Here is a 13922-nt window from a genome sequence, read left to right as displayed (position 1 = left end):
GCGTTGGGCGAGGGACCGGAAGCGGCGGCGAGGCCCGGGCGGCGGGATGGCGGGGCTGTCGGTGCGGGACCCCGCCGTGGACCGCTCCCTGCGCTCTGTCTTCGGTGAGCGGCACGGGGGCGGGCGGGGACGGGGACGGGGGTGAGGATGAGGATGAGGATGAAGGCGAGGGCGAGCCGGCCGAGTCCTTCCCGCCGTTGGGGGCCGGTACCCGCGCAGCCCTCGGCCTCCAGGCTGACTGGCGGCCACCGTCTCTTTTCCACAGTGGGGAATATCCCGTACGAAGCCACAGAGGAGCAGCTGAAGGACATTTTCTCAGAGGTTGGGCCCGTGGTCAGCTTTAGGTGAGAATGGCTGCCGGTCTCCCCCTTCCTCGGTGCCTGAAGGCAGCGTGGGCAAACCGAGCCCCCAGCCCCGCGGGTGGCCGGGGGCTGTGGAGGGGCATGCTGCGCAGAGCCAGCCTTCCGACGGGCAGGAGCAAAGCAGCGCACAGCGGTGCGGCTTCTGGGCGCTTTGGGAGGCTGTGGCAGCTGTGCTTGGGGTACAGGCACGGAGATCCTGTGCCGAGGTCCTCTGGAGATGCAGAGCATAACAGCCTGAATGTGGGCACGGTGCTCCGGGATGGAGGCAGCTGCCCTGCTGTGGCGTGGGGCTGGGGCGGATAAGGCCTCGCGTCCTGATCAGGCTCTATGCAAAGAGATGGGAGTGTAGAGCACTCCCATCCCGGCGGCTCTGCAGGGATGTTTTCCTGGCTTGGCACCAGGCTTCAGAGAGCTCCCAATTAAGGGCTTGGGAGCTCCAGGAGCAGCCAGTCCAGTCCTGTGCCCCCAAGAGCTGCCTTCATGGGTCATGGAAAGCACAGCGCCTGCGCTGGTGGCCTTCCTGCATACTGGAGTTTTGGGAACACCCATCGGCCTGCAGCCAGGAGGTCTTTTGGCTCTGGCTTAGGGCCGACTGCTGTGCACCTTGATCTGACTCTGGTGCCTTCTCTCTGCTCCCCAGCGCTCCTGTGTGGTGTACCCCAAAAGCTCCCTCCCAACTGATGGGGAGCTGTGGGCACTGCGCACTGCTAGATGCCTGCGCTGCCCTCAGCCGTGGTGGTTCTCTCCTCCTCGCTGTGCAGGCTGGTGTATGACAGGGAGACGGGAAAGCCGAAGGGCTATGGCTTCTGTGAGTACCAAGACCAGGAGACAGCACTCAGTGCCATGCGGAACCTGAATGGGCGAGAGTTCAGCGGGAGGGCCCTGCGCGTCGACAATGCGGCCAGTGAGAAGAACAAGGAGGAGCTGAAGAGTGAGTCTGAATTTTATGGTGGAGAATGCACTGATGTCATGCTGGGCCTGGCCTTTTCAGTGTTATAAAGCGTGCCTCTTCTGCGAGGCTGGCAAGGTGGAGACCTTGTGGAGCTGACCTGCTCCAAGCGATGTAGCAAGTAGTTTTGCATAGGGATGGGTGGGCTCAGCTCTGTTTTCTCTCCCAGATAATCTCCCCGTTTTCACCGCCTCCCCTTCCCTGTAACGGCATGGTGCTTCCCTTCTAATGAGCCCGTTAAAAACGGCCAGTCCACATTGCCATACGAGGTCACAAACTCTGTTGCAGGCTTGGGCACAGGTGCACCCATCATAGAGTCACCTTATGGGGACCCTGTCAATCCTGAAGATGCCCCTGAGTCCATCAGCCGAGCAGTAGCCAGCCTGCCACCCGAGCAGATGTTTGAGCTGATGAAGCAGATGAAGGTAAGTGAAGCGGAGGGCTGCGCTCCCTGCTCGCTGCATGAGCACAGCTTCTACCACCGCTGCCTGTGCCCTCGCAGCCCCTGTCGTGCCTTGCCCGAGCTCTGATCTATGTGTGTCTTCTCAGTTGTGTGTCCAGAACAGCCCCCAGGAAGCCAGGAACATGCTGCTCCAGAACCCCCAGCTGGCTTACGCCCTGCTGCAGGCCCAGGTCGTCATGAGGATCGTCGACCCGGAGATTGCACTGGTTTGTCCCTTCCTGCCTCATCCAGGGTCGGTAGGGTATCAGTGGCAGCCTGTTACGGAGGGCAGGTGGAAGAGAACTCCTTTCTCCTTGTTCTGTCCCTAGAAAATCCTGCATCGCCAGACCAGCGTTCCTCCTCTGATCCCAGGCAACCAGCAGCCAGTGCCAGGGCCAGGGCCTGGACCGGGACCAGGGCCTGGGCCAGGGCCAAATGCCCAACTGAACCCGCAGAATACCCCCTCGTCCCAGCCACAGCCCATAGTAAGAGCCTATGCGACACACGTGCTGTGCGGGGGAGAGATGGGCATTGGCGGTTCCAGCTCTCGCAGCTGGGGTGCGTGTGCCCAAATGACGGGGCTTCCCCGGGTTTCTCTCCTGGGTAGGGTGGGATGCACGTAAACGGCGCTCCTCCTCTGATGCAGCCACCCATGCAGGGAGGAGTGCCGGCCCCAGGACAGATGGCAGCCCCTGTACAGGGCCCAGGCCCCGGCCCCATGGCTCCAGGAGGTGAGTGCGTGGGTTTTGGCTGAACCGTGCCCTGGGCGTACGGGTCCTACGGACAGTCCCCCTCTACCTTCCCCCTAACCGGAGGGCTTGGCCCCATGAGAGCACACGTAGTCCCAAACCATGCGTTGTGGTTGTGGCTGCCACCAGCAGCGGTCCAAAAAGTTGGCTTATCTCTGTGGGGAACTAACACCAAGAAAATAAACCTCCAGATGCTCCCCCAGGAGCTGGGAGAGGGGGAGGTATTTGGGGCTAAAGGAATCGGTTAGTTGTGTAGGGATGGCCAAGGAGGAGGTATCTGATCTTTGCCTGTTCCCTCTCAGGTGGGATGCAGCCGCAGGTGGGGATGCCGGGTGGAGGGCCTGTCCCCTTGGAGCGTGGACAAGGTAAAACGGATGTGGGTTAGTGCTGTGTGTCATGTGAGCCTCGTTGCAGCGAGGGCCCAGGCCACGGGTGCTGAGCAGTGCTGCGCCGAGAGCCCCTGCCAGCTACCTGCAGCCTTGCCGCCCCTGGATCTGGGGCAGCTCCTGCAGCGCTGGGCTGCACCCGAGTTTGTTCGCTTAGGCGCAAGGCTGTGGTAGCAGGTCTCCTGCTTCCAGGGCCCTAACCCATGCACCAGTTTGCTCCCAGCTTGTTCTGCGCCGTGTTATGCAGATGAGCCCTGGAAGCCAGGAGAGCTGCCGGTCCCCGCAGAGCCCCACCGAGTGGGATGTGCCTGTTTTTTCCATCTCTCTGTGAGCCCATGTCTGTCCCTGTGCTTGTGCGGGCAGGCAGAGCTTGCTCTTCTCTGGTCCCTGTCCTGCTCCTTTGCTGCCTGGGTGCTGGGAAGCAGCTTGTGCTGCCGCCGCGCCTGCCCGCCTCTGCGAGTGCTCCCTGCGCCGTGCCCGGCAGAGGGAGCTGGGCTTTCGCTTTTGCTTGTGACAGTGAGTGCAAGGCTTGGCAGGGAATTTCCCGGTGAGTGATGGCTTGGCTTTCCCTCCGCAGGCACGGTCTGTACGGCCCAGCCCCGGAGCCGGATTCCTTACGGTTCACACCTTGTGTGGCTGCCCCATCAAGCCACGCGCCGGGGTTAGCACAACCAAGGCGTTCCTGTTCTCCCAGTAATAAGGCACGCAGGCAGTTGACACCCCTATTGCCTTGACTTGTATCGTGGGCCTTGTTTCAAGAACGTGGCAAACCTGTTCTGAGATCCTCTGGTCTTAGGTACTTAGGGGTAGCTGACTCTCGTTTTCTTTGGGGTGGGCACCATCTTCCTGAGAGCAACCTGGTAGTTCTTGGCACCCGCAAGGTTTTGGAGAGCAGACAGGAAGCTGGCACTGATGAGTGCCATGGGAAGCTGCGGGCAGGGGCAGAAGCAGAAGCTGGCTGGCTGTGCGTTGAGGGGCGCAGCATGGCCCCGCAGAATGCCGATTGTTTCGGCAGGATGTCCTCCTGCCCTGCACGTTCACACAGTGAGCGAGGGAAGGGCTGTGCCAAGCTGGCTGTCACACCTGTGGTGGCTGAGGTGGCGTTAATGGAAGAGGTTGATAAAGCCAGACCTGCAGCATGCAGCATCTTCTCTGTAGGTTTTCCGGGGGACTTCAGGGAGCAGAAGTGATCCTGCAGGCAGCACTGTCCCCAAGGCTGAGTGCATGTGTGCATACACTATTTACGTGTCTGCTCTTCTCCCTCTTTTCCTGCTGCTTGCCCAGGGAACCTGCAGCTCTCGCCCGTGGGACCTGCCAGGCCTGCGTCTATCGAACGCGTTCAAGGTATCCCGGCACTCGCCAGCTCCCTCCTCCCATGGAGCTTGTTGTGGAGTGTACAGAGAGCAGCTTTCACCCCACTATGCTCAGGGCCGGGGACTGGTGTATCACTCCGTGTAGCCTGGCAGGATTAAGAGGAGGAGGCAGGATTTCCTCCGGGGCCAGAGGAGAGAGCAGGCTAGTGCTGTGCACAGAGAGCCACTAGTGGAAAAGGAGAGCCTGCTTGGAGAGGGCCTTTGCCTAGGATCCAGCCCCCTTTGACACCTCGCTGCCAGGTCTTACTTTGCTCCTGGCCCCACGTCAGCAGGGTGTTGATGCCCGCGCTCGTAGGGATTGCCACGGGGGCACCCACGCTTGTTTTGGCCACCTGGTGCCATTAGGAGCCTGAGGTAGAGCCAGAGAGGGAAAGAGAGGGATAAAAGCAGCAGCCAGGGAAGGGGCCTCGGTGCGCCGTGGCCTCGTGCGAGGGGCTGCCCCCCCAGCGGTCAGCGCGGCTCACCCGCCTGCGCGCCGGGGAGCAGCGAGGCCGCCCCGCACCCTAGCCCCGAGAGCGCTGGGGGACAGTCTCAGCACGGCGCTGGTCATGCAGATCCTCACGAGCTCTTGTGTGTCTCCCTGGCAGTGCCCATGCCAGACCCGAGGGCCCCTATGCAGCGTGGACCTCTACCTGCTAGTGGCCCGCCGCCCCGAGGCCTTTTGGGAGATGCCCCGAATGACCCTCGCGGAGGGACCCTGCTCTCAGTCACTGGAGAAGTGGAGCCCAGGTGAGGGGAGAGGGAAGGAGAGGAGCCCTTGGCACCGTCCCCTGCCCAAGGGTGACCTCTCACTGAGGACAGGGATGGCACCAGCCTTCCGGGAGTCACCGCTGCCTGGTCGGAGGCCTGTGTGCTGCCGACCGCGGGGGCCGGCCCGTTTCCCCGGGGACGGGGCATCCCCGGGGTGATGGCAGCAGCCCTGCGGCATGGGGCCGACAGCACCCGTCCTTGTGCCAGCCTCACCCTCCTGCCCTGCGGCCGGCTTCGGGGGCAATCCCAGCGCTCTGCCCAGACCGTGCCAAGCCAGCGTCTGATTTACACTCTCTCGCTTTTTCTCCTCCTCCTGCTTTGCTCTCCTCGTCTCTCTGCGTCAGAGGTTACCTTGGGCCGCCCCACCAGGGAGCCCCTATGCACCATATGCCTGGTCATGACAGCCGTGGCCCCCCCCATGAGATGAGGGGGGGACCCATGGGAGAACCCCGACCACTGATGGGAGAGCCGCGGGGGCCCTTGATGGATGCTCGAGGTGAGAGAGGGGGCATGAAATAACGGGTGGCTTAAAGCATACGGACAAGAAGTCAGAGTGGAGCCCGCTGCCCCAACGCGAGACGTAGAAGGGGGATTTGGGCAGTGAAGCGACTGACTCCGGGGCAAGGAGGGACACTCACACGGGGCAAGGGACTTCCTCCAGGCATGTCTCCTCTGCCCCCAGCCCTGCACCTTCCAGGCATTTGCTAGCCCCCAGACAAAGGAGGCAGCGGGCTCGCTCCCACGCTCCCTGCGGCGCTGCTCCCTTCAACAGCTCGCCTTGTCTTTCCTCTGCAGTCGGAAGAGATCCCCGAGGGCTGGAGCCGCGAGGATTGGAGCCGCGAGGGCTGGAGCCCCGGGTGATGGAGGCGCGAGCTCTGGAGGCACGAGGCCTGGAGCCACGGGTCCTGGAGCCGCGAGTGCTGGAAGCCAGGGCCATGGAGGCCAGGGTCATGGAGCCCCGGGGCCTGGAGCCTCGAGGGCCTGGTCCCAACCCACGTGGCCCTATGCCTGGTGGGATACAGGGTCCTGGGCCACTTAACATGGGAGCCAGTGGCCCGCAGGGGCCCCGCCAGGTACACACAACACCTCTGCTCAGCTGGTTGGGCACCGACAGTGTCTTGTAGATTGGGGCTGGGTGGGGGGCATGATCGCGTTCTGCAGCAGCTAGAGAGGGGAGGGTGTCCTGTGGAGCAGCACCGCTGGGAAGCACAAGGCCTGGATCAGTGGCTCTCTGAGGGGTTCAGGGCATCCGTCGCATCTCCCCAGGCATTGCCCATCTGCTGGGCACAGGACGAGGTTCAGGCTCCTCTCCACCTCTTCCTGATGCGCAGGAAGGAGCGCAGGAGTTGGAGGCAGAGGAGAGCACGTAAAACACGGTAGCCTGTCTCTCTTCACGCTTGGGTGTCTTCAGGCTGTCTGTGAGGGCATCCATCTGATCATCTGCTTTACGTTCCTGTATTTGTATGGCTGAGTCCAGGGACCCCTTGGTCCTTACCCGTTCTCTCGTGCCCACAGGTTCCTAACATGGCAGGGGCAGGCATGCAGGGAGGAGGCATTCCTGGGGCAGGGGTCCAAGGAGCTGGTCAGCCTGGAGGCTTTAGCCCTGGACAGAGCCAGGTCACCCCCCAGGATCACGAGAAGGTGAGAGGACAAAAAGGGAAGGGTGAGACAGCAGGAGTGGCACTTCCTACGTGCCTCACTGTGGCGGGGACAGGCCCTTCCTGACTCTAGTAACCCGTGACTGCTCGCACATCTCTGATTCCCCCCCTCTCCCCACAGGCAGCCCTGATCATGCAGGTTCTGCAGCTGACGGCGGACCAGATTGCCATGCTGCCTCCGGAGCAACGGCAGAGCATCCTTATTCTAAAGGAGCAAATCCAGAAGTCCACGGGAGCACCCTGACAGGTGATGTCTTTAACCCAGCCTCAGCCTGTGCCTGCTCCCCATCAGTAAATCAGAGAGCTGCTCAGGATGGGGCTGCTTTTCCTCTCTATGCTGGAGCTCACTCCCCTTCCTTCTCTTAGCCCTGGAGATGCCGTCCACCTGGACAGAGGCGATGCTCTGTGGCAGCTGCTTCCTGTTGGTGTCTGAGCTGATGCTGCGTTTTGGGAGAGGTTTCTCCTCCCCCCCGCAATGTTTTCCCCTCCCATTCATCCTTTTTTCTGTGTGTATATTTTATGACGTTCGAAATAAAGTGGGAGGAGGGTTTGAGTAAAGCCATGTTTCCGACTGCCTTGTTTGGTCTCTTGTGGAGGCCGGAATGGGACTGTTGGGTTCTGGGAACGGTCTGGCCTGGCTCCAGGCTAGTCCAAACCACTCGCCTTCCTCCCACCTCCCCAGCACCAAGGCAAGATTTGCTCGTGGGATTTTATGTGCCGTGCAGGTCACAGCTGTTCACAGGGGTGTAAGGGCAGGGCAGGACAGGGAGCTCGGCTTTCTGTCCCTGCCGACCGGGCAGGAAGGGCTCTGTATCCAATTGCTGTATTGCTTACCACACCAGCCTGCTCGGGGAGGGTGGTTTTCCCCTCTTCCCTGCATATGCTTGAGCAGAATTTGTTGCCTTTGTGTGAGCTGCCTTTGAAGTTGGCATGTGCACTGGTGTGTGCCTGGCAGGTGGTGCAGGCTGGCTCTGGGTGGTGGCAGCGAGCCCCCGCAGAGGGGGAGTGCCTTACACTGCACCCCAGAGGGTTTGCTATGAACCAGCCTTTTTGTTGCAGCCCTACAAGGGGGCAAAGAGTAGGCTCCCTTCACACCTGCACGGACTGAGTCACCACGGAGGCTTTTATTGCAAAGGAAAGCACGTTTAATTTACGCTTTTGTGTAAAGGACTGTTTAAACCCAGAGGGGCACGTTTGGCCCCCAGTGCCTGCTCGGCGTGCCCCTCTCCTGTCCCCATCCCCAGCTTGTGGTTCTGCCCAGCCTGCTGGACGTTCCCGCTGCTTCCCGCTGCTCCAGCAGCATCATCGCAGCACGTGCCTCTGGTTTCTCGATGAGGGGCTGTGCGGAGCTGCGGGTCCGCTCCCTTCATGAGGACCCTTTGTAGACCAGGTCAAGAAGGCAGCAGTCTTTGAACCGCGAGTTTCTCGTGGAGGAGGAGTGCCTTGCCGTGTCTTGCCTGGCTTTGGTGCATGCGCTTTTCGGCAGATGCTTATCCCTGGCCACGCTCTGGCACAGGCGGTGAGGTGAGACCGGTAGAGTCCCCTGCTCGCTGGGGTCCCAGCCTGACTGCCACTTAGAAGTTCTCCTTGTTGAAGTAGAATTTGACCTTCCTGGGGTCCAGGCTGGAATGCTGGTGGCAAGACTTCTGCAAGCTCTTTGCCAAGGCCCCCGGCCCGCAGAGGAACACACCGACCACTGACCTATGCACAGCACGGGGCTGTCAGTGCCAGGCGGGCGGCTCAGGGAAAGGTGATTTAAGAGCTTTTTGGGATCCCTGCAACCTGTGGGGATGAGCATGCCCCTCCCAAAGCCAGCTCTGCCCAGCCTGGCGCTGGGTACCAGGGAGGAGGGGGTGCCTCCCAGCACTGGCACCCCAAACCCCCTGCCCAGCTCTCACCTGGGGTGGGCTGCAGCCACCGCCGCAAACTCGCTGTTCCACATGGGCCGCCCAAAGATGGTTTTGTGCCTGAGGCCCGTCACCGTGTCCGTAGCGGTGTCGAAGCGGAGCGCCACATTGTTGGCCTGGACCGAGCAGGGACGGTGAGGACCCCGGCCACCACCCGTGAGCCCACCTCCATTCCCTCACCACGGAGGAGGTGATGGCTGATGGCCACCAAACACGGCTCCCGGACTTTCTGCCTGCAAGCCGTTGACACGCTTGCCCTGCCCCTCCTGCCTGCCTCGGCCACCCCGTGTCCCCCCTTGCAGTCATGCCTGCCCGTGGCCGACTCACGATGCTGGTGTCCCAGCCGGTGAGGAAGAGCCGGTAGGTGAGAAAGTCCGCCTTGCCCGACTCAGCCATCTTCTGCTCCAGCGAGGCAAGCAGGTCATTGAACCAGGCGAAGGCTCCCGTGTCCCGGCAGAGCCAGTAGAAGTAGATCTGGGATGCAGGGGCAGAGGGGTTGCCCAAGGTGGAGCGGAGCAGGAGGGGTGGAAGGATGCGATGTTGAGGACTGAGAAGCCCAGCATGGGGAAACCCATGGCTGGTCCTGTAGGGCAGCCCATACCTTCTTGGTCTTGAGGGTCTGGTCAGCCTGCTGGAACTTGTACCAGATGGACTTCAGGATGGAAGCAAAGGGGGTGACGCCAATGCCTGCTCCCACCAGCATGGCCACCTCATACTGGAACACGTCTTCGCTGGCCGTGCCAAAGGGGCCATCCACCTCGATCCTGGCCAAGGGAGTGCCTGGGTAAGAGCTACGGCCTCCCCAAATCCCTGGGATGGTCTGTTGGGGTGGTCCCCAGCCTACCTGGGCATCTCCGTCTTTTGCTGCTGAAAGGTGTCGATGAGACGCTCCGTCCAGTCACCGGCTGCCCGGACGTGGATGGAGAAGAAGTCCTCCTCGGGTGCCGAGGTGAGGGTGAAGGGATGCCACTCCAGCAGGGAGATGGCGGGGCAGTTGACGAAGATGTACTGCCCCACCTCCATGCGGAAGCCCTTCTTCTGCATCTGCAGCTCCAGCACTCGGGCAGGGTGCATGACCACCTGCAGGGCAGGGACAGGGCTCGGCACCCAGCCTGGCTCCCGTCCCCGGGCAAGGGGCGATGGCAGCGGCCCCTGCCCGTCTCCCCACGGCCGCCCGGCAGCGGTGGTTGCGAGGAAAGGAGCTGGCGGTAGGCACAGGCTCCTGCACCACCCACCTTGGTGACAATGACCTTCTGCCACGCACGCCAGACCCGGAGGATCCGCTCGAAGGCGTAGAGGATGAGGGGAGCCAGAACCCATTTCCAGGACTGCGAGGATGGTGAAGAGCGAAGGGTTGGGGATGGCCGGGGCTGGAGCATCCCAAGCGCAAGGGAAGGGCTTCTCCCCCCGCCACCACCCTACCTCGGCAGGGATGCTCCCGAACTCGGGGTCTTTGCAGCAGTTGTGGCTGCAGTCCTCGTCCTTGCGCGTGAGATACTGGGCGCAGCGATGAGGGTGCACCTCCTCCATGCTCTCCTCCGTCTGCCCGCGCACCAGCCCGCTGCGGGGAGGTGAGGGATGAGCCCAGGGGCTGGCTCCTGTGCCCCCGGCCGGGGCTGAGCCGTGCTGCGTGAGGCCGGTTGGGCTAGCCAGCCCCGGGAACGGGGAGCTCACGGCCCCCCTGGACCTTCTCGGGGGCTGCACCGCTCCCCCGGGGCAGGCAGGGCTGCCCCATCGGGGGTCTGCGGCCGCTGCCCCTCGCTGTCCCGCTTTTGGGGAGCGGCGAGGAGCCTTACGCGATGCCGTGGATGACGAGGCCGGCGAAGTAGATGAGGAAGAGGTGGTGCGTGTACCAGAAGACCTCGAAGTAGTTCCTGCGGATGAACTCGGTGGAGGAGGTGACCATGAGGATGAGCGCCAGCGTGATGATGACTCCCGTCAGCCCCGGGATGGTGGTGAAAGCCACGTACTCGACGGTCTGCGGGGTTGGCAGGCTGGCTTAGGGAAGCAGGGCACGGGTGGTGGCAGGGGGGGCTGGATGCCAGGGCCGGCACTCACCGTCTGGTTGGAGTGGATGGGGTTCAGCCACTTGCCACCACCCTGCAGGTGCATCTTGGAGAGGACGGCGGGGAGGCTGCCGTCGGTGGCTTGCTGGCCGTGGTTGTAACGCTCCAGGTTGAAGAGGTGGGCGATGGTGTGCACGGCTGGGCAGGGGGACAGGCTGTCACCCACCCGGCCGCCCACCCCGTCCCCACCGTCCCCCAGTCCGGCGCAGGGCGGTACCTGTGAGCAGGGCCAGCGCGTAAGCCACCAGCTTGTGGAAGGTGAGGTTGTGGTCCAGCTGCTTCCGCAGCGTCCGCCTGCAGCACTGCGGGGAGAGGAGGAGGCGTTGGGACAGGGATGGGGACGGGGACGGCCGCGGTGGCCGTGCCGCCGCGGGGCACTCACCGAGCAGGTCCCGCGGAGGAAGGAGAGGAGGTTGCGGCAGACGGGCAGCAGGATCAGCATGCTGTTGAAGTTGAGGCATTTGGCCGATGCTCGTGCCCACGCCAAGGCGGACTGGGGACAGGAGGAGGGGGGTGAGCACCCACTGTCCCGTGCCGCAGGTGGGCTACGCCTGCCTGCAGCCGCGCTGACCCCCCCCCCGGCTCTGCCCAGCATGGTGCTGTGCCGGGACTGGGACAGGATGGGGCCAAGTGACGCTGAGCTGGGGCTGAGTGATGCTGGGCTAGGAACTGGGAAGGAGTGATGCTGGGCTGCACTGGGGACTGGGAGGGAGTGACACTGGGCTGGGCTCGGGACTGGGAGGGGGTGATGCTGGGCTAGGAACTGGGAAGGAGCGATGCTGGGCTGTGCTGGGGACTGGGAAGGGGTGATGCTGGGCTAGGAACTGGGAAGGAGTGATGCTGGGCTGCACTGGGGACTGGGAAGGGGTGATGCTGGGCTAGGAACTGGGAAGGAGTGATGCTGGGCTGTGCCGGGGACTGGGAAGGGGTGATGCTGGGCTAGGAACTGGGAAAGAGTGATGCTGGGCTGCACTGGGGACTGGGAGGGCGTCACGCTGGGCTGTGCTGGGGACTGGGAGAGGGTGATGCTGGGCTGGGATGGTGCAGTGCTGGGCTGGGACAAGACAGGGACCAGCACAGAGCAATGCCGGGCTGGGACGGAGCAATGGCAGGCTGGAAGAGAACAGGACAAAGAAGGGTCCGCAGCCCCCACCCCACTGCAGGAGGGCTCCAAGGGGCACACGTGCCCAGGCAGGCAGGGTGCTTACCCCAAGGATGGCCCTGGTGTAGAAATACCGCTCGTCCCGGTCAAAGAACAGAAAGTAGTACGTGAAGAGGAAGATGTTGATGCCCAGCCAGGCTGCCTACGGGGGAAAGCCGCGGCCTCGTGAGGGACCCCGGCCCGGGACCCCCCTCACCCCGCAGCACTCGGGCGCGGGTACAGCCGGAGGGTACGAGGACAGCGGGACCTCTCCTGCTTCCTTATGAGCTGCAGCTGCACGCCCGGGGCCGGGACATGGGGCCAAAGGTGGGGAGAGGTGTGGGAGTCTTGCAAAATAACTGTCTTGTCACCCACGGCCCTGTGCATCACCCGTGCACGAGGAAGGAGGAAAGGCAGCTGCAGGCAACGCCTGCGCGGTGAGAGGGTGGTCGGGGCTGAGCGGGGAAGGCTGGGAGGAGGAAATTTCTCAGGGAACCGGCTCACCCAGCCCCACCGCACTGCTGTCCCCTGCCTAACCCTGCTGCACCCCACAATGGCCCCTCTCACAGCCATCAATTTTTCGCAGAGCCCCCAAAACCACTTTGCCTTGCATTTGTTTTGTCGTTTGGGTTTTTTTAAGTAATTTAAAAAATTAAAATAGCCCAACTTTCTGCAAACCCCCGTTTTCCCACGCGTTTGCAGCTCTTCAAGCAGCGCCAAGCAGCCGGTGCGGTGCCAGCCGGGCAAGCCCCGTTACACGCGCTGGCAGATCGTCCCTAGGGTGCAGGCTTTTCACCCCGGTGCAGGCTCTCATGGGGGTAGGAGGCACACGGGAGGCTCCTGGCCAAAGCGGCTGGGCAAAGCAGCAGCATTTTTAAGTTTTGCAGCAGGATCCCCCCTTTGAGTTGTGTTTTCCTTAAAACCCCATCCCTCCCCTGGCCGCTGGGGCTTTGCAGGTTGGCTGAGCGGAGGAGATGCTTGGCTCTCCCTGCAGCCCAGCCCCAGAACAACCCATCAACCCCCATTTCCCCCGTAAGCCCCCCGGGGCCATGCCCAGACCGTACCCCCCATAACCCCCCGCATCACCCCAGTCCATCCCAGCAGATGACCCCCCTCCAGCCCCACACACTCACGAGGACCGCGGCCGAAAACCAGTGGTTGACCAGCCAGTTGCCCATGGTTCAACGTCCCCGTGTCTGCCTGCCCGTGCCTGCTGCTGCCTGCCGCTGCCTGCTCCACGTTTTATGGAGGCGGCAGGCGGTGCGGCAGCCCCGGCCACGGGAACGGCACCGCGGGGACTTTCCCCTGAGAAACCTTTGAGGAAATGCTGGGTAGTTTCAAAGGCCATCTTCCAGGAAGGTAGGGCTGACCCCATCGGCCAGCCGGCCCCGAAACCGGCCCCTCGCACCGGCCAGGTACAGGGCCCCCACTGAGGGGTCCCCCGCGGCCCCACGGCTGGGCGCTGCAGGGCATCGGGCTGCTCCTCTTGGTTTTTTACAATATTTAGGGACAAAAATGGGCTTTTTTTTTTTAAGGTAGGAATTTCCTGGTGGGAGGAAGTCACGGAGGGTCTATCCTGTTCCCCGGCCCCCCTTGCCAGCAGTCACTGCCCCTGTTTTACAAGAAAACCACCGAAGGAGGAGAAGCGTCCCAGGGGCACAGTGCTGCGCCGGTGCCAGGATCCAGCCCAGGGAGGGTGAATTAAGACTGAGCGCCAGAGGTGCTGCACCTCCATGGGCACACCAGGGTGCTGAGCACCCTCAGCCTGGCACCCAGCACCCTCCAAACTGAGCTGACCCCGCAAATGGGTTCTGGGGAGGGGGCGGGTCACGCTCCTGGTTTGGGGGGCAGGATGCCTGGGTCCCGTCAGCATCCCCACGGCTGTGCCAGCCACCCTTCCTCTCCTGCCTGCCCTCCACCGCAGGGTCCCAAACTCAGTGGAGCCCAGTGCTCCTGCTGGGAACAGCAGCCAGTGCCGGAGCCTCGAGCCTGGAGGAACAGGTTGGGCAGGATTGCTCCTTACCGGCGTGCCGGGTTGCTCCTGGCCCGCAGCCACGGCCACGCCGACAGAGGCGCAGGATGAGGCTAGTCCCCGTCCCGCCACGCTCCATCGCGGGGCTTTCCCCCATCCCCAATTCC

The 13922-nt window shown here is 62.9% G+C and overlaps 2 protein-coding genes across 7 annotated transcripts; one reads left to right on the top strand and one right to left on the bottom strand.

Moving 5' to 3' along the window:
- Positions 1-11: 11 nt before the first annotated feature.
- CSTF2 (cleavage stimulation factor subunit 2) lies at positions 12-7231 on the top strand. Of its 6 annotated transcripts, none has more exons than XM_075053968.1 (15): positions 12-104; positions 266-344; positions 1124-1293; positions 1600-1736; positions 1861-1980; positions 2083-2238; positions 2412-2484; positions 2805-2867; positions 4173-4232; positions 4849-4990; positions 5356-5507; positions 5807-6084; positions 6527-6652; positions 6791-6916; positions 7036-7231. In XM_075053968.1, the coding sequence occupies exons 1-14, from the start codon at positions 47-49 to the stop codon at positions 6911-6913; spliced, it is 1737 nt and encodes a 578-aa protein (XP_074910069.1). In that variant the 5' UTR covers positions 12-46; the 3' UTR covers positions 6914-6916; positions 7036-7231. The 6 variants fall into 6 exon arrangements, with proteins under 6 accessions (XP_074910069.1, XP_074910068.1, XP_074910072.1 ...); XM_075053967.1 differs by having other exon boundaries at positions 2361-2484; XM_075053970.1 differs by having other exon boundaries at positions 24-104; positions 1003-1293; positions 2361-2484.
- Positions 7232-7815: 584 nt separating this feature from the next.
- On the bottom strand, positions 7816-13863 carry NOX1 (NADPH oxidase 1). The gene is made up of 13 exons (XM_075053939.1): positions 12917-13863; positions 11851-11946; positions 11025-11135; positions 10860-10944; positions 10635-10780; positions 10373-10554; positions 9999-10137; positions 9812-9904; positions 9421-9656; positions 9178-9340; positions 8904-9050; positions 8568-8692; positions 7816-8370 (listed from the first exon to the last, which is right to left on the bottom strand). Exons 1-13 carry the CDS (start codon positions 12959-12961, stop codon positions 8244-8246), a joined length of 1695 nt encoding a protein of 564 aa, XP_074910040.1. The 5' UTR covers positions 12962-13863; the 3' UTR covers positions 7816-8243.
- Between the last annotated feature and the right edge of the window lie 59 nt (positions 13864-13922).

The sequence above is a fragment of the Buteo buteo genome, chromosome 22 (assembly GCF_964188355.1).
Source record: "Buteo buteo chromosome 22, bButBut1.hap1.1, whole genome shotgun sequence".
Lineage (NCBI taxonomy): Eukaryota > Metazoa > Chordata > Aves > Accipitriformes > Accipitridae > Buteo > Buteo buteo.
The sequence above is the reverse complement of the archived record's forward strand: the minus strand, read 5'-3'. Positions and strand labels throughout refer to the sequence as shown.